Source organism: Diadema antillarum, unplaced genomic scaffold, assembly GCF_040938485.1.
Source record: "Diadema antillarum isolate AM-2024a unplaced genomic scaffold, OU_Dant_1.0 seq00001350_RagTag, whole genome shotgun sequence".
NCBI classification, from domain to species: domain Eukaryota; kingdom Metazoa; phylum Echinodermata; class Echinoidea; order Diadematoida; family Diadematidae; genus Diadema; species Diadema antillarum.
This window is the reverse complement of record NW_027272115.1, coordinates 501,194-526,327: the sequence shown is the minus strand read 5'-3', so window position 1 is coordinate 526,327 and position 25,134 is coordinate 501,194. Positions and strand designations below refer to the sequence as shown.

The window sequence follows — 25,134 nt, the reverse complement described above, 5'->3', positions numbered from 1 at the left end:
TTTACGCTGCTGGAAGCAATCCAAGAGATTGTTGTCTTGTAGATGACCAAGAAGCCGTGAGAAAGCAACACGTTCCACTATCTTGCCGAGGTAAGGCAAGTTGGATATCGGACGATAGTTTAGCAGGATTTCAGGGTCTCAACTGGGCTTCTTGAGGGGTGGACGAATCACGGCTTTCTTCAGGGCAGGTGGGATGATCAATGCCAGTAAGTTAACTCTGATTAACTATTTTTGCAATACAGAGAGCAAATGCAGGCAAACATTTCTTCAGGAGAGTGGAGGGCATCGGGTCCAGCTCACAAGACGTACGTACATGGTGATTTGTATGATCTCAGATATCTCATTAATAGATATGGGAGAAAGATATTCCTGGCATGCAGAGGTCTTCAGAGTGAAGTCAGTCATATGGACAAATTAACGAATGTCCAGGATTTTACTAACAAAGAATTTACTGAACTGATCACACAAAACTTTGTTCGATTCATGCTGAGGAAAGGAGGAAGTTTGCTTTCTGCTCAGGAGTTCATTTGCAACTTTAAATAACTGTCTCGAGAGTCTTTTCCACAGTCTCCAACTCTGTTTGAGTGATACTATAGCTGCACTGATGAAGGCCTAAACCCGCTGTTGTTGCTGGCAATACAGTTGTCTGTGGATCTCAAGTTTAGATGATCTCTATTTTCTCTCGAACTGCCTTCGAACTAACTTTTCTTGTCGTATTTCGTCACTCTCCCATTGAGTCATGGGGCGAGTTACGACAGAGCGACGTTTTACTGGAGCATAATTATCCAGGATGGCAGAAAGGATGGAGTTATATGCAATAACAGCTTCCTCAGTGCTTCCAGCAGCAGTACACATTTTCATTCAGCGAAAGAACTCTTGGATCGATGCAGATTGTGTTATGGTCTATCGCCTTAATGTTCAGAGACATGTTTTGTTTGTCTTTTAGCAGCACACTTTGGAATGTTCTGTTTGCAGATGATTTTCATTATGATCAGATATACTATCATTGGCAGAAGCATCAGAGATAGTTGCTCCATCATCTAAACGGAAGATAAGCAAGTCTAGAGTGTGCCCTCGGATGTGGGTTGGCTCATTTTTATTTTTTATTTTTTGCTTTAGATTATGCTGACAGAATTTCCGAGAAGCTGAGAGTATTTGTGGTGAGAGAGTCCATCTTGATGTTAAAGTTTCTACAAATAACAAGGCTTGGAGATCGAGAGAGTTGTTCATTCAGAAGATTGAAAAACTCTAGAAATTCCTTTAAAGCATTAGAGTTGGGAGGTTTGTATCCTATAATCACATGTACAGTTTTAGAGGACTGACAGCTGTCCACTTGAATTACCTCGAAAGATTTCACATGAGTTGATGAAATCATCTTGATGTCAAGATTGCTTCTGTTGAGGAGTGCAACACCTCCTCCTCTTTTACAATGTCTTGGTATATGTTTGAATGTCAATCTTCTTGGGATAAGATATGCAATGGGAGCTGCATTATCAGTGGTAAGCCATGTCTCACAAACACCAACGATGTCTAGATCGTTGTCAATCACAAAGTACAAAGTCAGATGTTTTGTTTTTCAGCGACCTTGCGTTCCTCATGCAGAGAGAGAGAGAGATGTCCTGATCAGCAGATACTTTCTTCAAATAACGAAAAGATTTCACACCTTTCCTTTGGCTTGGTACCTGAGGCAAAACGTCACTGAAGGATGAATATGAGTCTGCACTTTCAACATGTCGAGATTTACGCCCACTGCCCTTCTTCCTCAATGTGTCCGCCTTCTCCTTATATCCAGAAGTTTGATGCGTTCATGGACTTCCTTCCTAAGTCTGTACGATGCACCATTACAGAGGGAAGGACTCAATTTTCGGAGAGCGGTCGGATCATATGAAACATGCTGATTTCGTTGAGAAGAGGAGTACACGTTCAAGGCAGTCACAGAGTCCAAAGGCCCAGAATTGGGACTAAGAACCCGAGATCTAATAAGGAGCAGTTGATAAGTTACTACTGTGTTGCCATAATAGCTAACACTTGGTCCACAGTACTTGAGTATGTTAGATTTCCACCTGGCATTCGCAAGGGAGCCGTAGCAGTCATGCTGTACGCTGAGGCAAATTCCTTTTGCAAGAAGTAAATAGCACACAATAGATATCTGCTTGGTCAACTCCATTGTGAACTGTTCAGCTTCTGAACCAAAACAATGTGAGACTTTGAGTAGGCTTGAGTGAACAAGTAAGGGACAAGAAGAACATGGCTGTTTAGGGCTCGCGCAAGATAGAAGTCAAGTCAAAAAAAACTTACATCAGTGTAGTTCTAGCTCCACTCAGTTGCAAGTTGGTCCTGCTGATTCCAGAGTCACAAATAAACTCAATAGTAGTTGATTTGTTGCAGATGTCAAAAATTTGTAACATAGTAGAAACTTGAGGAGAGAGAAGAGAGGGCTGCCACACAGACGCTTCCTACTCAATCAAATTGAGTAGTGAGTACGAAAGTAATCAAATTAATCTATATAAATGGTTCCATCATCAGTGAAGCTTTGACATTTATTGTTCGAAGTCGGTTGCATTACAGCTTCTTTTATCTACTAATGCATGATGCTTATCGCATTCTATGATAGTTTTCCCTTCCATCCTTTTCGTTTTACATTTTAGGACCAAACTGTTGCAAAACCCCTGACCAACAGACAATGGCCATTGTAACAGACTGGTGTCAGTGTAAAGAGAGAGAGAGAGAGAGAGTGAGAAAGAGAGAGAGGATATAATTATACCTTGACAACTTTGCAAAGAGTGTTATTCCTATATATCGCTAGAATGCAGACAACATGTATAAATAGTAGAAAAATGTTTCATAGTACGATGAATTCGTCATACATAGTCCAGGGTACCATACCTGACATGATGAAGCTAAGTCCACGGCTGTTGAGAGGAAATAGTCGGGCACGTAGGGGCATTTCAGACTGAAGCTCGAAATTTTTGGCATAGTACACACCCATCGGGCCAAGTTTTCTGCAGAAGTGTCATTCCAGCTCTGTAAAGATAGATCCACATCTTCAATCTGCAACGAAAAAAAAAATAAATACACACCAAATAAACATAAATGAATTAAAAAAACAAGGCATGCAAAGAAATAAACACAGAAAGACAAAAGTCAAATCAGGTGATTATGATAAAATAACAAAAATAATAAAAAGTAAAAATATACAACAATGTTGTGTAGCCGCATTCAACAAAATGCTTTTTTAAGATCTTTATATTGAAACTCTTTTTAAAATCTGCATACAAAAGACGTACTAGAGGAGTAGACGTTGTGTAAAGTGCATGAAATTGATGGTACACGTCAGTTGTATCATGGCGTGTCATTTTATAAATGAGATCTGTCATTGTCTCTGCAGTGGATGTGGTGACCACTGGGCTCATGAAAAAAAAAAAGAGTAGAGTCTCTTTGGAAATTTACCTAGTGAACAAAAAACAAACAAATAAACAAAGAATATACGAAGAACCAAAACCATGTGTTTGTTTCAATCTAGCTGCATGTGTATACCATGTTGAAACTGCAGAACTGGTTTAGCCTTGTACAAAGTCAGTCGCATTGATGCGTGTTTGTTTGAAAATGAAGAGTTTGTTCGCAAAAAAAACCCCGATAAATCCATATTTGCGAAATGGAGATATTTGCGATTAAAGGTCAAGGAAAATAAACAGAATAAGAATACTTTTGCTTCTTTTGACCATAGCTTCAAAAATGTACCTTTGTATGTAGTGGCCCATGTGTCACTTAAAATGTATTATTTTGACCTTTATGACAGAGACCGTACTTCAAAATCTTCAAAAGTGGACTTATCGGTTTTTGCGAACAAACTCTTCAAATAATATCATAACCGTTATATGTGCCATAATAATCTAATCTCAGGAAATATTTCCCTGATCTTTGCTGCTGTTGTTGTTGTTGTTGTTGTTGTTGTTTTATTCACAATCAAGAATGTAGGTCTACTTGGTAAGCTCTCTTGTCATGTTATAAATCAGTTTCATTAACAGCTGACGAATGAGGTCGATGAGCACGGGGAGTGCTACTAAACAAAAGGGTTCTGTTGACAAAAAAAAGATAAAAAACAAAACAAAACAAAACCGGATCCGGATTGATCCCTCTCACTATGATCAAACTAGTTGAGTACTCTTTATCAGTCTAAAAATACTATACATGACCTATATTTTGCAGAAATCGCATTCTATTTGGCTGAGTGGACCCAGGCTAATGTGGATTATTGAAGATCACAAATTGGTCTGTTTCTTACAAGATGACCACTTTGATGATTTTGGAAGTGCATAAAATGTGTAAACACAATGGACAGAACTGGGAGGGAATGGATAATTTACATGCTATACAAAGATCACCATTTGTCTTTGGTCACTAAGGCAAACCGTATTGAGTTTTCTGTAAGATATGGATGATATATTAGAGTTTCTTATCCTGAAATTGTATTTGGATTGATTCATTATTCTTAAAGCTATCGTTGCAAAAGGTTCGGTTGTACTTCTTTTTTTTTTTTTCTGGTGGCTGACATACTGTAGATTTTCCCTGATGTTATCAAGATGGTAAAAAAAAATGGGGGTGGGTGTCACGATTTCCATTGGATGATAATAAAAAGGATGGACATGATATCAATACAGGGAAGATCTAAATGTAAGAACCGGCGTGTCATTTGATCTCGACCCTTAATGGGGACCACCCTTGGATAGACCTTGAGCAAACTTGAAAGTACACTCTATGGGGGTTCTTAAATTTCTTGGGGTTGTTTTGTCTCGTTTGGTCAGGGGTATGCCCATCTGTGCCCCTCTGATATAAATCGTCAAGAAAAAATATAGGGAACATACTGTTTCAAAGCAGTACGTATGATATCTGTCCACTTTGCAAGCACTTATCCGTTGCTAGTAGGCGACCCCCACCCCCACCCCTCCCCCCCCCCCCCCCCCACAGACGATGAGCTACCTGCGAACACGTTTAAACCTCTATAGATAATAGACTGATGGTAAACACAGTCTGCATTTTTTAGTCTGACATTTTATCCAAATGCTTAGATCGAAAAGGTATTTACCGCTGTTTAATTCAAATGTCATATCGTTAATAAGCTGGAATTCGATTTTTTTTTCAAGCGTGATACATTTCTAAGTGACATACATGGCATATCACATGAACCTTATTTTTCATTTATTATGAAGAATATAAAATCCATTTTTCAAAGTCCACTCAACAATATATTAGTGTTTTCACTCTCTTTCATTATCATTACCGTTATTATTATTATTATCATTGTTATCAACATTATCATTATTATAATCATGATTATACTACAGTTTTTACAATTCAAGTCATGAACACAGAAAATTTGGTAATGCACCTTTGAAATAGCGTGCATATAAACGCACGCTTTTTTTTTTGTTTATGATAACCAGGGATGTTGGTTCCGCGTTTACAGTGAAAATTTTGTCATAAGGTCTTGCCTGACACTGCCAACCCTCAGTGCCGACGATCGTGTAGAAGGTGTTGTGTAGACGTGAGCTATCCATTGTAACTTTGCGCGGTGCACTGCTGGAACATAAGTCCTCCGCCAAGTACCGTGAGACAGTTCTTCCGCAGTTCACTTTATTAATAAGTAACGATTCCTAATGGGAATGAGTATTGAATGACATCAGTGAAAATGAATAATCAAAGGTAGAGTGACATTGTATAGTGGTGTGAGTAAGTGCTGCAAGGCTGGCCAATCGGGCCAAAATGTTAAGCTAAAGCTGAGAGGCTATAACGGACTTAACGACATCTGCATTCATGCTCTGTTGGCCACTAATGAAGAACTATATAGGTATATAGCGTGACATCTCGCATCTACATTTTGCATAGTCGTCAATGAAATTATGATATAACTTCATTGTTTTTGATACCATCGGTACTTAGCAATTTGTCAACTGTAGATTTTCGCAGATCAATCTAATTTAGACCGTTAATCATGATTGCACTTCTCTTAAGGTAAAGTATTGCTTGGGTCAGTGAAATGAAGACGTTTCAAAGAGCCTCAAAAAACCTAAAGCAATAATTATGTCAAAATGTTTCTGCCTATTTTAACGAAAGCATAAAATTGGGTTGTTCGTTTCCAATCGATTCAAACTTTACTTTACCTAGCAAAAACCGTAACAAATTAATACCGAAGTGTGGATCGAGCTGTTTTTTGACATGACTTTGCATCCCAACTTTTTTTTCTAATTCGAGTCAGATCTAACAACGTCTGCTAATAGAAAGGCGATAGACGATTGTGGCTCACGTTAATGAAGACAAAGATTGCGACGCATGCACTGGACCAGAAGTCTGATGCTATTCTACATAGTACATTTAGGCTTGGACAATTAATGTCTAACGTGTATTACTCACCGGTTGGCTACAGTGGACTAGAAAAACTACTCCTGATTTTGTATGTTCTGACATTTTAGGTATTAGTTCGTATTCTTTCCATTGTTTTCCCACTGTTCTCGCGGCCTCCGAAGTATGACACTCAAAAGCAACATCAAGGCAGAAGTACTGGTCACCTGATTCTATCAAGCCGTCGATGATTTCATGGCCTAGATCTTTTTCTAAAGACGAGGCGAAGTAGAGTAGGAAGCGGAACTCTTCATATCGAAGAAGAAATTTATATTTCACCTTATCGAACTTGGCACGATCACTGGCGAATAAATTTCCAAGATATAAACTCGCAATATATTCTTGGAACAATTTATGGGGGAACGAAACCGTTGACACAACGAAGGAAGGAATGTTGGCACCGCGTCGGAGCTTCCTATTGATGATGTCTCTCTCTATTGTCAAAACTCCCACTTTGCAGCATATTTCCATGGAATCCTGGCACTTTTTGAAATGTTTTTCAGGAAACAAAAGCTTTCTTTCTAACAAACCTACCAGTGCTGTCTCACTAATGGCTTGAATTGCACTAGTAGCTTCCTTTATATTCTCAATAACGTCCCTTTTCTGCAGATTTTCACAAAAGTTTGATGCGTAGTGTTCTTTTAGAAACGAGATCATTTCTCCAAAAATCTCAGAAAAGGTTTGCAATTTTTGCAAATTTTGTCGTCTCTCTTCACTGATGTCTTTCCACATGAGGCATAGCATTGCACAGAAAATGGGAAAAGGGGCCATGTTACATCGAATAACATCATTTTCTTCAATGAAACTGAGCAAGGTTTCCGCTAGAGAGTCATTATCTCTTATTCGAAAATATTTGTTGATATACGTTCCTAGATTCTCCTTGTTAAATCCTTGGACGCTAATAAACGTATAAGCTTCGGCAAGACTCTTGGTCAACCTAAATGCATCTGTTCTCCATGGCCTTGAGGTCACAATAACTTTGCATGACTCATATTGCTCTAATCCTAGGATTCGAATGATCTCACTACTGCTCTCTCCTATTTTCTCGCTGAACTCATCGAAACCATCAAACACAAGAAGAACTTTGCTTAGCTTTGTTGAAATGTAGTCATCTATCTGGGCTGCTGTTGATTCATTTGAGTCAGAAAGATATCTCTCCACAATGTCACCAATTGTTTTGTCAACAATGACATCTCGGAGAGGAATCACAATCACCATATCCAGATCCTGAAGAATCCTACCCTGGCACCAGTCCCAAGCGATCTTTGAGCAAAGTGTTGTTTTACCGACGCCTCCCTCACCCTGTATCAAAAGGCGCTTTGAAAGATTCACAGTTCCATCGTTGGTCAAAATATCCTCGTACGTTATTGGTGTTTTATGCATGTCACTTGGATTTGTTAGACTCAAATTTGTGTAGATTTCATCCAAGTTAACACGTTCCATATAGTTGAGCGGATCTACAGTCACCTTACGTCGTGTATTAAGGTAATATGCCTTCAAGTCATTTTTACATTGCTGTACTTGATTCTCCGTGAGGGAAAAGGTAGGAAATGATCCTGTTAAGGTAATAAAACATGGCGAATAAAAAGGATATAGTATGGATGCATACTTCACACAGATTGTATCGAAAGGTAATCAACTTATACATAAGAATAGTATGATATATAACATGTATAAGCTAAAACATTACAAAGTCATTTACATGGGCATTCAGGTTGACTTACAATTATGGATGCAATAAAAAAAAACCAAGTATAATCAATACAATAAGCAGCAAAGGGCAATATATATCACTATGAATATTGTTGTTTGCAAAATTTACTGTCCTGCAAATAATCAAAATGGGTTACTGCAAAGCAAACGCACAAAAAAGAAATACTACAAGCACACTACGATATACATTGTACACAAAAAGTAATTTACTGAGGACAAATTTTAAACAGAAGAAGTCCGTTTGGATAAAGTCATTCCTGACTTCACATACTTTATGTGGCTCAGTGATATATACTATTAAATTAAGTGCTCTCCTAATCAAAGTAAAGTGTTTCTGCAAGTGATAAATACTTCTACCTATGTTTTCTTTAGATAAGTTTATTATGAACTTGAACACCGGACAAATGAAAATCTGTATTAATTTACCAAAAATGGTTTGCACCGGACGTTACCCATTTTTTATTAACGTTTCTTTTTGTTTCTTAATTAATTTGCCTACTTTGTATCTATTCATCTTTTCCTCTATCAAGGAGGTTGAACTTTGGTCGGCGTTGGCCTGTTTGTCTGTCAGCTTCCCGAATGACTCCCATAGTTGTGAACGGATAGTTGTGAACGGATTAGGGTAAAGCTTACCGGGAAGATGAGAATGACTAAAGAAAGATATGATTGGATATTTCTATCAAGATCGGGAAATGCTAGTTCGAAACGAATTCGATCATATGTGACCCTGCACCACAAAACAAACAAAAAGTTGCCAGACATGGATTTTTAGGTAACAGCAGATTCTGAAAGAGCAGAATCTAAGCTTTAAAATGATGTACATCTCAATTCAAATGAACTCCCCTAACCTACATAAATACTGGAAAGAAAGGACACACTCTGGAAAAGGGTAAACTGAGAAAAGAGGCTCTGAAGTACAGGGTGTATTCAAGCGCTTAATCTTTACCAAGCTGTGCTAGCTGTGCCATGAAAGGGACAAAACACAGGGTGTTAACCACTGGAGCAACAACAATGAAGGGATTATCAGATTAAGCTAAAATTTAGCATGTTCTATAAACACATTCTGCTTATGATTAATCCTAACATTCAAATCAGTAGCATTATGCTTTCGAAAGTTATTAGACTTGAAAGTGAAGAGTGTGCAAAGAATTTCAAGACATGAAAAGCGGCTCCTAGGTCACACCTGATCATTCTACTCTTCCCAAAAAAAGGGTTGTAGAAAAACTGCTAAAAACGTACTTTCCCATTCGTGTTAAGATACCAAACTGAAGAGTAATGTCGAAGAAGAGTAGCTCTTTTAGAAAATATGAAAAACTCAAGATTGACTTGGTTGAACCATTTCACTTTTTTTAAGTCCTCACTTATAAATCAAGGGGTGCGACTTTTTGTTCGTTTTGTGGTGCACGGTCACATTTGAGGTTACACAAATAATTCTGAGGCTGGTATTGTACTGGACGCTGCATGATTGTTCTCTTTTTCTGTGTGTGTGGGGGGGGGGGGAGTGTGGGAAGGGTTGGTTACATCTTAAGTTATATTGGAAGAGAGTGTCATACTCGTCATCATTAATTCCACGTCAGCATGGTCCGGCCGCTGTGTTTTGAACAATCTCCAACAGGGATACAAGCCACATGCTGTGAAATACGAAAACATGAGCAGCGACATGATTACGAGAGATAAAACGCTCTGTATGTCAATTGATCGATTGATGTGCACGTTAATGAAGTGAAAGTAATGTTATGGTCAATTCTTATCTCGAATATCCATCCATCTGACAGCATCTTTTGTTTAGGACTATGCGAGAATTCACTTATAACCATAATATTAAAATGATAATTAATGATATTCTTAATTATCTTGTCCAAATCTGCAATGGGTTAGCTATTAAAACATACATTGTAGAATTCAGATTAATTACCATAACCTCTGCAGTAAACATGCAATAATTTTATTGTTATGGGTCTGCGATAAATGCAAATGTAATTTACTTCCATTTGAAAAGTATTAATCATAAAAAATGCTTACCTTCTTGTAAATTGTACGTGTGGTGCTTGCCCAAAAATATTCCAAGAAGGAGAAATAGGATAACTGAAGCAGCAACCACACCAAAAGGTAGTCCAATGGCTAGATCCGAATTATTGCTTTTTCCTGAAATTTAAAGAGGACAAAGAAGAAGAATCGAAAGACGTCATAAGTAAATTATTGTGAAACGAGTTCCCTCATGAAAAAAAAAAAGATTCTAGTAATGTCATATATGTTTAATCTCGAAAAAAAAAAGAAGAGTAGTCACCACCAAAGACATTATTCATTTCTGCAGATTGTTTGGTATTGCAAGAAGTCGGGACTACACAGGTCGGAAGTTGTGCTTCTCTCAAACTCATTGCCTTTGTTTGTAAGAGCAACATGAATATCCATTTTATTTCTTAGTCGAACAGTTACCTATTGTTTATTGATATGTGTTATCGTTGTGGTATTGACGAATGTCCAAGCTAGTTCATCACCCGGATATCACATATAAATGGCAACATTTTATAGAACCTTGTAAAGGTAGAACAATGATTCCAGTGGTCGACGTTCCATTCAGCGAGTCACCGGTAGCTACGCACTTGAAGGTTTGCTCTGCCTGATGGGTTGATGAAACAGTGATTGTTTCAAACCTCTCGTAGGTGTCATCAGATAGTGTTGCTTGTTGTGATACCGTAGAATTCAGTCTCTCTCCCGACTCGTAGGTCCAAAACATCGAAATATTAGGCTTGAATCCACTGACGACACAAGTAAGATTAAAGGACGGAGTGTTGGACGGAGTTTGGTACGTACACCGGCTTTGACCCGTCACGCTCTCATCGACGCATTCCTCGATGATAAATTTTGATGCCATGGCTAGAAAGCAAATGCATTGTTTGAAACGACATTTATTTTGCATTATAACCCCATAAGACCGAGGCTGTGTAAACCTCCACATTACAGGGTACGGGGCACTCCGTTTCCAGAATATAATGTATTTATCTCTTTATAAATAAAAGGATACACAAGACACAGGGGAGTAAACCAAGAACTGACTGTCATTGGTCATACCATGAAAGCTACATGGTCATAGGGCCCACGATCAACTAAGAACAGTAAAGATGCCCCTGAGTAATACACCCTCGAGTAATACAGCCTACCAAACAAGTTAAAGCAAATTAAACAACATCGACTTATCTTTTTTAATGTTGGCACTGGTTTGACTTGCCCTGCACTGGGGTAGATAAGCACTGATTCGATTTTATCAGTATTACAGTAAGTCCTAGTAAGTCCATGACAAAGAATGTCATAGGCATACATTAGAGCAGGATTCGGACCTATGACGTCCTGATTTCGCGGTTGCAAAGTTATGAATTCGAGAATAAACTCATGATAAATTGCAACGGTTGACCTCATTTTACCTTTTACCCACTCCAATGACCTTTGAACTCCAAATGATATTGAGCTGAGATCCTTGCATGGCATCTGTCTTTTAGATTTGATGTAAGGAAGGCATGTTTTAGAATGATTTTCAAGCCTAAAATCTCAAGGTACATTTTCATATTTGACATTGATCTCTGAACTAGTTAGTTTACCTTTGGCTTCAAATTATAATTGAGGTCCCTGTATTAAACCTTAAGCCCAAGCGATTTAGACCCTTCCCAGACCCTAGGAGATGGGAACATTGTGCTCCCTATATAACTTTGTTATGATGTATCATCGTCATATTAGGCACATAAGTAGAACTAGAAATGTCGCTATGGCGACTGATGCCTCCGCCATAATGCATGATTCTCCCAATAGGCGTATAGTACAATGTCTTCACAATGTGTGATCCATGACAGTTTCACATAACTGGCAAAATATTGATATGACAGGTTTGTCAGAATTGACTTGAATGTTCACTTTCCTTGAACTGGGTTTGCTATAATTGTCGAAGAGTGCAGGTACACATATTTGGGGAATTGAGAATTTTTACTTGAATTCTGACGGACCCTTTTTGTCTCGCCCACCGGAGGTGAAGGCAAGACTAAGGGATCCAAATGGCGTCCGTCCGTCGTCCGTCCGTCGTCCGTCGTCCGTCACAAATGTTAAAGGACAAGTTCACCTTCATAAACATAAGGATTGAGAGAATGTAGCAATATTAATAGAACACATCATTGAAAGTTTGAGGAAAATCAGACAATCCGTTCAAAAGTTATGAATTTTCGAAGTTTTTGTGCAGTAACCGCTGGATGAGAAGACTACTGCAGTGTATGAATAACTTGGATGTCACATGCGTACAACAATATAAGGGAAATATAAAGAGAATTTCACAAAATTCCATCTTTTGAAAAAAGTACACATTCCCCTGACTAGTAACCGACAAATGTTATGGGTAATATTATTCCCCCTGCCTTTAGGAAGAGTCAAGTCAAGTGCTCTTGTATTATGCGAAAAAAGTGAAAATATATTGAATTTTCTTTTACATTTTCTTTATACTGTTGTACGCATATGACTCACAAGCTGTAGTAGTCTCCTCATCCAGCGGTTCCAACACAAAAATTGTAAAAATTCATAACTTTTGCATCGATTGTCCAATTTTCCTCAAACTTTCACTGATGTGTTCTACTAATATTGTTGCATTCCCTCAATCCCTATGTTTATGAAGGTGAACTTGTCCTTTAAAGTTTACCTGCAAGACTCTCTTATGATGCATAACTTGGCAACTGTTACAGCAATGGCAGCAACACTTGGGTGATAGAAGCACTAGGGGTATCTTCATGCTATGGTGTTGTCGGAGGTCATGTGATGATGTCAAAGGTCATTTGAGGTCATATATTAAAGAGTATGTGCAAGACTCTCTTTTCTATGTTAAAGTTTACCTGCAAGACTCTCTTTTGACAAATAACTTCACATAAGTTGCTTGGATTACAACCTAACTTGGGTCATAGATGCACTGGGGGTACCTTCATGTTATGGTGCCGTTGGAGGTCACAGGATAAGGTCAAAGGTCATTTGAAGTCATACGTTAAAGTTTACTTGCAAGATTCTCTTATCACACGTAACTCAGCACATGTTGCTACAATGGCAATCAAACTTTGGTGATGGTAGATGTCTCTTGGGAAGTTGAAGGTAACCACAAGGTCAAAGGTTACAGACGGGGGTCAATGAACTTTTAGGGCCCAATGTTAAGTTTTTAGGGCGCATTTCGTTTATGGCTCATAACTTTTGATCCCTTTGTCCGTTTGTGACCAAACTTGGATGGAAGATGTCCCTTGGGAAGGTGAAGGTCGTCACAAGGTCAAAGGTCACAGACAGGGGTCAACAAACTTTTAGGGCCCAATGATATTTTTTTAGGGCGCATTTTGATTGTGGCTCATAACTTTTGATCCCTATGTCCGTTTGTGACCAAACTTGGATGGTAGATGTCCCTTGGGGAGTTAAAGGTCATCACAAGGTCAAATGTCACAGAAAGGGGTCAACAAATTTTTAGGGCCCAATATATATATATATATTTTTTTTGGGGGGGGGGATGGGAATTGAAACCTTTCCTTTGACCCTTAACCTTTGACCTTTGATATTCTGGCTTCGAAATTTCCTGGATAATCTCCATTAGGTAATGCATGTATATATCAAGTTTTAAAACTAATAATGCAAGCATTTCATATACGAGTGTATGAGGGAAATAGTAAAATTTTGAGTTGACCTTGACCTTTGACCCCTGACTATTGACCTATGACCCCTAAATTCCCTAGATGATCTCTGCCAGTCAGTACATGCGTATCATATGGAAAACTTTCGCACGATTTCGCGCATTTAGGGTTGACAGATCAGAGTGCACGTAGTCGCCGAGAGCCAACAGCCGAGTGCACTCGAGCATAACATGGGATGGAGCGGACTCGTCCATTGTACGGGAATCGGGAGAACCGTGCGTGTGCTTACTGGAGGGACAGAATACGTCTTTCAGGACAATAGCAGATCTGTACTACCATTTGTTTTTCGGACTAGTTTAAATGTTGAAATGATATTAGTATTTTTAGTACCGGGAATCTAGATTTCCTACAACGGCATTTCCATTTCACCACACAAGTTGATCATTCACGAGCACACACACCAACGCGTACAGTATCTACATAATGGGTTCACTCGATCACCCCTGTTGATTTAATGGAACTGAACCATGGTCTGTTCAAGCACGGCTTGTTTCAACCTCAAGTCATCTCTGCAGAACAAAATACGCATGATGATCCTTGAATTTGGCAATATTTACCTCTGAAAGAAGTGGTAATACACTCTGCAGGATTGTCAGAATATTAATAAAGACTAATCTGTTATAATGTGGACGAAAGACGATTCAAAAGGCATGATATCCAGCGAAAATTGTGAATAACTTGAACTCTCCCGCCTTCGTTTCACAGCACAAACACAATTGTTTGTTTACGCACACTCGTCCGTTGTCCGTAAGCATTAGGGGAATTGTGTACAATGGACAGCACAAAAGCTCGCACGCTTTAGCAAAGTCACAAGCAGTTTTGTAAAACATTCTTTGATTTGACAAGAAAAGTGCCCTAATTTCTCTCTGACCAGTCAAAGCAAGTTATACATCACTGAAGAGCCCAAACATTCTACTTCATTTTGAAGTGCGAGGGTAAACAATTCCACTAAGCTTCCGTGGTACAGCCTGTGATTTATATGGGCATGTCCGAAAATTATGGCTTATTTTGGGTACTCCGCCATAGACAAACTCAAGATTTGGTGATTTGAAGCAGAATTTCAGGGGAAAAGTGCCCTAATTTCCCCAAACCTATTTTTTGGGGAAATACACGGAGTAGAAAGAGGGTACATTCTAGTTTCATTTGGAGGGCGAGGGTTTTGAATTCATAGCCATGTTTTTTGTGCAGAGCTATTTTTGTCCCAAAGGAGGGGGATATGACGCGTCTTTTCACGTGTTATAAGCACCGGTGCTCTCGCTCCGGAGCAAATGCGCGCAAGTTTTCCATATGAATGTACCAAGTTCCATGAAGACACATTGAACCATTTGTGAGAAAAGTGATATTACAACATTTTCACCTAACCTTTGACCTTTTGACCTTTGACCTTATGACATGAAACTCTCTCTGGAAAATCTTTACGCAGTAGTACATGTCTACACCAAGTTTCAAGAAAATACCTTAGGGCATTGCATAGATATTGGGGAAATAGCAACATTTTTAGCATTTGACCTTGAACTTTTGACCTTTGACCTCTTGCCAATGCCACTAAGATCTAGTCAACTAATTGTCCCATCATACATCATCCTTGGACCAAGTTTGGTGAAAGCTGCTTCATCCAGTTTTGAGTTATCACGTAAACAGGTAAATGACCTTGATGTTTGACCTTTGACCTCTGTCCGATTTCACTAAAAAACTAATCAAGTAATTGTCCCATCATACATCATCCTCCGACAAAGTTTGGTGAAATTTGCCCGATCCAGTCTTGAGTTATCGCGTAAAAGGATACAATTTTATGATTTGACCTTGACCTTTGGCCAATTTCACCCAAAATCTAATCAACTACTTGCCCCAACGTACCTTATACTTGGACCAAGTTTGGTTGAATTCAGGTCAATATTACTTAAGTTATCGCGTAAACGAAAGCGGACGGACGTACGGACGGACGGACGGACAAACCGAAAACATAATGCCTCCGGCACCACTTCGTGGCGGAGGCATAAAAACTCAATCTCCATAATATGACCGTAAGTTTATACTTTCTAAAGATCACCAATTGAGGGCGCTATTTAAAAAAAAATATAAAGAAACACATAGGAAATATGCTAAACACTTGATTTTTCTGTATAATTTTTCTATCCCTCGTATGTGTTCTAATATAGACCAATCATTCTAATATTTGCCACAAATGATAAGCATGTCATGCCTCATCATTTCTTCTGGTTGAATACCTCATGGTCACCTCACGGGGTGCTTAGAAATCTATTATTAGACCTGTGATGTACTGTTTGAGATGTAGGTACATGACAATATAGTTGTCACATGTCATATTTCCATAATATTGGAATTGTGAGTTTGCAGATTGATAATTACAGGCATAAGTTAGCTTAAAGAATCAAAATCATACAAAATTCATGGGCAGTCTTTTGAAATGCCGGTGTGTGTTTTTTTTTTCATTATCTCTATATTAAAAAAAAAAACTATTTAAAAAATTATACGTATAAGAAAAAGCTGAAGGCCACAACTGCTTTACATTTTGCTTCTTCAGCAAATTTCAGCCAAGAAAAGCCCATATCACACACTATTACATTGTTAATTGAAATTGTAGCAGAACAAAAAAAAAAAGTGGCTGACATAGTGAGTTTAATGGTTCAATGGCAACCAGCAAAAGCAAATATAGCTAACTAATATACCAAAATGTTTCCAATAGGACTTAAGGGAAAGTCACCACATTTCTTTGAAATTGGATTAAGTGCAAAGGAGTGGCTAATAAAACAATGTCCCCCCCCCCCCTCCCTTGGACTTTAGAAGGTTGAGCCCCTTTTACACTTTCACGGATCGCATCACGGATGACCACGGATCGTCGATCTGAGATCATCCGTACTGTTTCCGACATGGCCGTGTTGACTCCGTGAAGTCATCCGGCATTATCCTTAATCATCCGGCATGTCCGTGGAAAAAATTAGGCTTGCTTAATTTTTCATCCCGGACATCACGGATGAAAATCAATACGAACTCTTCCTTGTTGGCACCGTCTACTCCGTGTAGCCGCCGTATTCCTTCCTTGCAGGCACCGGCTATTCCGTGTTGCCTCCGTGCTCATTTCGGGACAATCCGTGAAGACATCGGGACGTCCGTATTAGCATCGGCTCCATCCGGGATGAAAAATTCGTGTATATTGTCATACAAGCTCATAAAGTTCATGAAATTTGCTAAGATCTTTCCCAATCAGTACAGCCAACATACCCTCGTACTGTTCGTATAGTGGTCGCCTGAGAAGCGTCAGTGACCCATACACATCTCCTCGCTGTTTTTTTTTTATGTGTGTGTGTGTTTGTTTGTTGTTTTTTGGTTATTTTTTTTTTGTTTCATTTATGTCATGATGTTCCCGTAGAATGAGAGTTTGCAACAAACGTGACAAAGAGATTTGCCTTTATGATGTCGACAACTAGAGGTGTAGTAGGCTGCTGTAGATTTTCTGGTGTGCCTTTTATACTGTACATAGCTCTGGAAGCATGTCATCGAAGAATGATAAAGTATCAAAAGCAAAAGCAAAAGTCATGTGTCAATATTTTGGGGATATCCGTGTAAAGAACGCGAAGACACCTAGTTGCATCCGTGCTCAATTCTTGATATCCTTGTTAGCTCCGTATCGTTTCCGCTGTGGTCCGCGTTCGTTAATTGTCTGTCCGTGTAGGTACCGTACTTGGCCGTGTAGACTCCGTACTTGTCCGTGTAGACACCCAGTTGGGCTCGTATTTACACCGGGCATTGATTGGAAAATCGATATTTTGCATGCCGGAACACCACGGATGACGATCCGTGGTCATCCGTGAAGCAATCCGTGAAAATGTAAAAGGGGCTTTAGGGCTTCCACCATCAGGTTCGTCTACTAACACGCTCATGGTTGCAAAGTTAATGAGGGGTTTTGTAAGCGTTACATCAGAATATGTCCATAGTGATAGTCGCGTTGCGACTGTCATACAATGAACGGACGGCCATATGGGCATTAGGATCCCTGCCACGTCTTGACCGGGGGGGGGGGGGGGAGAAGGGTGAGGCAACAAAAGCATAGTTATTCGTTCAATCATTTATACAAGAAACAGATATCACCATATCTATTTCATAGAAGAGAAATTATAATCAAATGGCGTATTCAATAATGATAAAAATAATCATCATCATCATCATGATTTATAATCATATTAAAATTATAATAACAATAACAATAATAATAATAACAATAATAATAATGAAATAAATAAATGAATCAAGTTCGTGAAGTGCTGATTTTTTGTTTTCGCGGGGAGGGGGAGTGAAGAATATTAGAACACTTTAGTGAAAGGAAAAGGGACAATCGATAATACAGTAAGTGCAGAAATCGATAGACAAATTGACTATACAGAACGTATCAAAAAGAAAGTAATCCAACTTTAGAGGGCTGCCATTCCTTAAGTGTCAGTTATGAAGAGCACAATATTGGTTGTAAGGAATGGTGAACTCTTCCTATTTCCATTGGTACCTAATTATGTTGACAATTGTCATGCATGACTGAGCACATGGACCTTAAATACAGCAATGACAAATTGCACTTTTTTCCAAGTTTGCGTGTTATTGTGAAGGAACAATGCATGTCTGACTGCACGGATGAGATCTCTCAATGAAAGTGGTCAAATCATCAGGCCAGACTGCACAACTGCATATTCGAGTTTTAAGGTTTCTTCTGTTTTTTTTTTGTTTTTTTTAATGGTTTATAACCTTCTACATGGCCACGTTGTCGATATTTGGTCCTTCCCATTAAAGGCGAAACCATTATCCATTTTACTCTCTTCATATTCAAGACATGGTTTGCCACTGGGAGCTATGTTTTGAATATGAACAGAGAAAAATGGATTGTGTGGGTTGGCCTCTGTGGAAGCGACCAAGTTTTCGAACAAAAGGCAATGTTAAAGGTTATGGACCATAAAGTGTTAGGAGAAAACCTTAACACAAACCCTAAACACAAAACCCAAACACAAACCTGCATTCGTACAGGCTACCCTATTTGGCAACTCTCATTAACAGATCTCATCCTTGCAGTGAGAAATGCATTGTTTCCTCACAATAACAAACAAACTTGGAAAAAGTGCGATTTGTCATTGTTGTCACTAAAGTCCATGTGCTCGGTCATGCATGACAATTGTCAACACAATTAGGTGTCAATGGACAGAGGAAGAGTTCCCCTTCCTTACAACCAACATTGTTGTCTTCCTAACAGACAATGAAAAAATGGCAGCCCTCTAAATTTGGATTACCTTTTTTTATGCGCTCTGTACATGTTTACTGCAGGTCGTGACGCATGAATGGAAAACAGTATAGAGGAAATTGTATAAATAGAACTTAACAAACTTTCTTTCGCTTTTTCGTTATTCCAAGTACAGAATGATTAATTATATTATTTGAGCACGATAATCTAAGCTTTATTTGCTATTCCTGTTATTGTTTGAAAGAAATTATACTATCTTCATACTGCTATGTGGTTTTACACCTGTACATCCGGCATTTTGTCCATTTTATTGCATTGAGTGCAGCTTGGTAAGATTAAACTTTCTACTTCAGGGCCTCTTTCGTTAGTACACACCTTTTCTCAGAGTTTGTGTTTGTTTGGTTTTTTTTTCTATGTAGATATGCTAGCAGAGTCAATTTGAAGTGAGTTTTTCACCATTATTTTTTTTACGTTTGTTTCCAGAATCTGACTCTAATCAAAAACTCATGTCTGGCATCACTGTAAAGTTATGTATGGTCACACACACACACACACACACACACACATCATACATTTGTATATGTGTGCGTGGGTGGTGTGGGTGTGTGTGCGTGTATAACATTATATCACTACACAATGTCGCCAGACATGAGTTTTTAGTGAGAATCAGATTGTGAAAACAGACTTTAATCTTAACCATAACCAGGCCGGGAATTTTTGGGTGTTCTGTGGCCGGGGAGGGGTTGATTCAACGCCCCCCCCCCCCCACCTTGAGATCTCGGCCGTCGCTCCCGCAATCGCCATGAAAATTAGCACATATATTACCTGTGGCATGCATAATCTACCAAACTATACAAAAAGAAATGTGAATTTGTGAATTGTCATAATGATTATGCTATTGATATATATGCAGAAAATTATACTTTTTGCTCTAAGTCAGAAATTAAAGCTCCTAGACTCCTAATTTTGGTGATAACATTCTTTATAGCATTCCACACAACGTACTGGAAAAAATATGGTATCAAAATCAATATCTTATATATCTTATTGTTTTATGAGTTTCTTATGTATTTCTTTGTTTTTTCGACCTTTTGTTTTTTATAATTTTTTCACAAAATTTATGACAGAACCTATTTCAAGCATAATTATGCTAAAATTAATTAGTTTCAGCGTATAAAAGTGAAAACAATCATATCTTTATGAATGAGAAGAAAAAACTCCATTTCCATAGACTTTGTACACAAAATCACGTTTTGGGGCAATTTTAGGTCTGACAGGCATGTATAAAAGGTCGTGCAGCGTGGTAACGCTATGCACGATTTTCGCGAAAATGTTGTCAAAAGATGCGCGAGACTTAAATTGAAAGTAAAAAGTCAGTGAACGGTGCGGTCAAAAAAAAATCGCGCGGTGGAGTAGTCGCGAAAAATGTTGATATGACCGTAAGGTTGATTCAACCCAGATATTGAATAATAAGTGATAATATACATTACATAATTTGCTTTCTTTTATGCATGTCTTCATAACACGAAATATTACTCACAGTAAACCGTAATGAAGGTGGAATTCTGGAAAATCTGTAAATTGACTAACGCAACCTGACAAAAGTAGAGACCCTCATCGGCCACCTCCAAGTCGGTAATGACGAGGCTGAAATTCCCGTCGATATTGACGCGTTCCTCATAGCTCTCAAATTTTCCGTCGGAGAATCCAGCCTTGTCCTGCTGACCTGAGATGGTCTCCTTCACCCAGTAAACGGCAAAGGGATCCTCCTGGAAGTCACACGGCAGTCTGATGTCTTTCCCTTTCCATCCCAGAACGTTGGGGTCAGTACCTACCACTGAAGCTATAAACAACATGAATCGGAAAATTGAATGAATTATATCCGTCCATCCACCAAATGGTATCCTGTTTGTGCCACCTCCAACGATCTAGGTCTCTTTGGACGAAGTAATTGTCATAAGCAGCAAAGAAATCAGTTCATACTTTCATATTGTTCTGCATGCCTCGTGAAAAACTTACTATTTAAATAGATTCGTTCACATGTTTCGTATTGTATACTATGTTTAAGTGTTTGTGTGTGTGTGTGTGTGTGTGTGTTTATAATGATCTTGAACCCTCAAAGCTTAGAGTGATCTTAGTGTTCTATTCAATGTTATTTACATTTGTTAATATGAGGAAAGTAAAAATGGCAGGTACATACTGAAACAACATTGAACATTAAACAACATGCACTGGAAATAACATTTCGGTTGCAATTAACCATGAACTGGAAATGAAATTAGGTACGTTGGCCCGTCAGTCAATATACTTTGAATAGCCTTTGGAAAGAGCTGTTTCTATAGTTCTTCGACTATTCTGTTGACACTTTGATATACGTGTTGCGCTTGATGTCTCCTTTTGGTGCTTTAAATAGTGTAGACACTTTTGATCATGAAAAGATTTGACTTCCTTAATAAGAATAACCGATAACACAAACACACACATTCACATTTTTTTTGTTTTATGAAATTCTTTATTTGTATTTCATATTTCATGTTCTTTATTTGAATTTCACAATGACACACACACACGCGCGCGCGCGCGCGCACACACACACACACATGGGTATGTTATCATGGCATCCAGCAGTCAAGCATACCTTATGCATTGTTATAGATTACACATTAAAATAATATTTCGGATGGGATGTGATTTATATTCTGTCAATAACATCCATGCTTGTTATCATAAAAATCTTGTTTTATTTCTTTTCTGTTGAGCATTATATGTAGCCATTATTAATTTCATTCTGATGTTGCTGACCGCGTGTTTCTTCGTCATGACCCTTTCACTGATTTTATTTGTTCATATACTTTTTACGCCTATACTTATTGTAAGACACTGTGCTCGACCGAGTAAATCACACGACTAGATTCTCTTTAAACATAAAAGAAAAAAAAACATTTTAAAGTATAACCCTCTTTTTACAGTTTTCTGTTGTCAACCATTCATATTCTAAAACAGGAACATTAGGTCTATACTCAGGCATTGTCAGGCCAAATCGGTAGACGACCTATAGGGACTACCTCTGACAAGCCGTAATATTCATAGAGAATGGCTCCGTCGTGCATCATGTGTTGTCGTTGTAGTCTCTTGCATGTCATTTATCAAGTAACGTCAAATTTATACAATGGTGTAAAAGTTAATTTATGACTTTCAACTGAATTTAGAGACGTACGTGACTTTCACTATTAAAAAAAATATATATGATATGCTATTGGCATCTTAGAACAAATGGTGTTAGACAGGTTACTTCTGTCGTGTCCGATTTTAAATAAATTCTGCTAAGAAGGTTTAACTCTTTATGTGAACATAAAGGGAATTTTTGTTACCGTCCAATATGTTAATCTGTCAGGGATCACTCTGTCTAATTATTCTACTAAGTAATGCCTGCCAAATCTGATACCCTTTCTAGAGGTCTAGAATGGGCAACAAGAAAAACTCTCAGACTGTCGCGAACAATTTCTTTTCTAAATGCATTTATCAATGCAGAGTCAGGGGACATAACATAGCCATTTAAAGAAATGAGGTCGTCACTTTCAGAAATCATTTCAGTGTCCCAAACATTTACAGGCACTTCGAAGGGCATTATCTATGTCAAGCTTATCTCATATCAGAGCTTATGATAATACTTTCATCCAGGGGAGAGTGGGGAGAAGTGGGACAAAAATTGTGATTTGATGAACTTTCTCCTATAACTTTTCTGATATTTAGAATGGGGCACTCATGTCTCGGACCCAAAGACCACTGATGCTAGGCAATATGATGGGGCTTTGCTTCATGTTCCTGAAATTCTCATATTTGTGTTATTATTGATTTAAAAATGCTTCGGAACGGGGTGAAATGGGGCATTCCCTGGGAGACGTGGGTAAAGTGGGAAAAACAGTAGCTATAGGCTAGACAATTTTAAAAGCATAATTATCATTAACGTGTGTGTGTGTGTGTGAGAGAGTATTCCCTATGTATGTGAGTGTTTTAATATCATACACATGAAGGGTTTTATCCCAACATGTTATATAGGGCCTATCTATTAGGGTTCATCAGAGAAAGTTGCATTAAAAGAATCTGAAATTTAAAGAAAATAAGAAAATCTCTAGTATTATTCTCATCATAACTTTGAATACAGGAAGAAGTGGGACAGTGATGATGTCTCAGTTCTCCCCAGCACCCGAAAATTGAAAATGGCGGCTAACATAAAAATTTGGCTATTTTTGGCTAAATATTCTAAATCAAATTATTGGAAGTCATATAAGGCTTGCATATGGCGTGTTAAGTGCAAAACTGTACGATGAATTCAGAAAGCACTTCACACTGAATGCCAAAAACTGACAAAAAAAGTGTCCGGAAAAATAATTCAAAATTAAACTTTCCCTCAGAAATGTTGCAGAGCAGAATACCGATACCATGAGCTTGTATTCTGACGCAAAATGCCTAACAGGCGATGAGACTATAGAAAACTGATTAGTTCAAAACTTTTTAAAGATATGACAGGTGTCCCACTTCTCCTGCGTCCCAGTTCAGCCCACTCTATACTTAATAAATTCTGCATTTGGCTCACAGGTCCATTATAAGTAAAAGTAAAGTTACACGTACCTTTTGCAGAGGGTTTGAAGGAAACAAATGATATCATTTTTTTCTTTATTCATAACTATCATCACTCCACTTGAACTACAAATATTTAAAGAATGGAAAACGTCACTTTCAGAATTAATTTCACGGTTTATAACACAAACTAACATTGATTGCGAGCACGAAATAGCTATGTAAAGCTTTATATATCATGTCAAGAGGCTATGAGAACGCTTAAATGCACTTTACCGTTTTTTTTTTTTTGAGGTAGTAAGTTTTCCAGCATTCTTTCTACAGGATCATTCAAGAAAAGTTACACTCACCTTTTGCAGTGGTGCACCAGAACGCATACGAAGTCAGTGTCAATAGGAGAACAAGGTTGTATCTTCCATCCATCGCAGGTTATAAAAAGTCGCAGACTTCTTGTATGAAACAAAGTGAGTATGGTATCCTACCGCACGTTTAAATCATTACTCCCGTCAAATTATCACTGATATCATCATTCACAATGTCGGTTGACGAACACACCACATACACTGCACCCTTTCCAGATAAAGGGGTTCTTTTCTGAAAATAATATGGAGAAGTAAATTTGTGCGTCGTTCAAACCCTCGACGTACCCATTTGCTTGCTGGTTTGTCGAAACGTCAGTATCTCTTTGTCTATGTGGCGTACATATACACACCATTGAAAATACTCTCTTTCTTTCCGCGGGAGACATAGTTCAAGGTACAACGTTGGATAAATTCTGCTCGTTTACAATGTTTAGCATCGGTAAATAGATGGTGCATGGTAGCAATCACATATGATTTTGTAGGACAAATTCGCGGTCCCAGTTATCGATCAAAGTGCTGGTTTCATTCTTTGGGGCTAAAGGCCGAACTAAAATTCAATGGCATGAGTGCTGCTTTGGTGGGAGTGTGTACAATCCAAACTGTCAACGATAAATCATCAATCATTCCCTGTGAAAAAAAAAAGGAATAGCCAGTTCAAGAGCTTATAAGAATAATATCATAAGCACATTATTTACTCGCGCCAAATACTTTATCAGATCCATATGGTACACGTTAAAGATTAACCTCAACCATCACAAACAAGTTTCATTCTAAAATTAAAAATTAACTAAATTTGTAAGACAAATTACACATTAGACAATAGCACTACCACAAGCCCGTGCTGTTTGGACATTTTCCCTCAAGTTACTCGGCATAGAGAGACTTGTTTGTAATAAATATTGTTTATTATTATTTTGACATGCGATACCCCAATCACTCCTAAAGGGAAATCAACTCAACTTGTAATTATAATCTATACATGATCATATCATGAATTTTTTTTTTTATGTCAAAACACATGCGATTGCATTTTTTGGGGGAAATCTATCCTAAGCTTGCTATACAATACGCTACCACACTTTGCTCTTGTGACAAACCGCATGGAAAATCATGGACAAGGGGCATACCTCCCCTTTCGTTT

The 25,134-nt window shown here is 38.3% G+C and overlaps 1 protein-coding gene across 2 annotated transcripts in view; it reads right to left on the bottom strand.

The window, feature by feature from the left end:
- Nucleotides 1-24,398, bottom strand: part of LOC139708581 (uncharacterized) — a 39,515-nt gene extending 15,117 nt beyond the window's left edge. The window contains exons 1-8 of one of the 2 annotated variants that reach the window (XM_071620517.1): nt 23,982-24,398; nt 20,591-20,893; nt 10,648-10,989; nt 10,135-10,257; nt 9,666-9,743; nt 6,412-7,955; nt 5,493-5,654; nt 2,887-3,051 (exon numbers count right to left, since the gene is read on the bottom strand). In XM_071620517.1, the coding sequence (XP_071476618.1) occupies nt 2,887-3,051; nt 5,493-5,654; nt 6,412-7,955; nt 9,666-9,743; nt 10,135-10,257; nt 10,648-10,989; nt 20,591-20,893; nt 23,982-24,054 (2,790 nt within the window). In that variant the 5' untranslated portion in view covers nt 24,055-24,398. Of the gene's footprint in view, nt 1-2,886; nt 3,052-5,492; nt 5,655-6,411; nt 7,956-9,665; nt 9,744-10,134; nt 10,258-10,647; nt 10,990-20,590; nt 20,894-23,981 lie in introns of those variants that run through there. The other variant, XM_071620518.1, reaches the window with a different exon arrangement.
- Between the last annotated feature and the right edge of the window lie 736 nt (nt 24,399-25,134).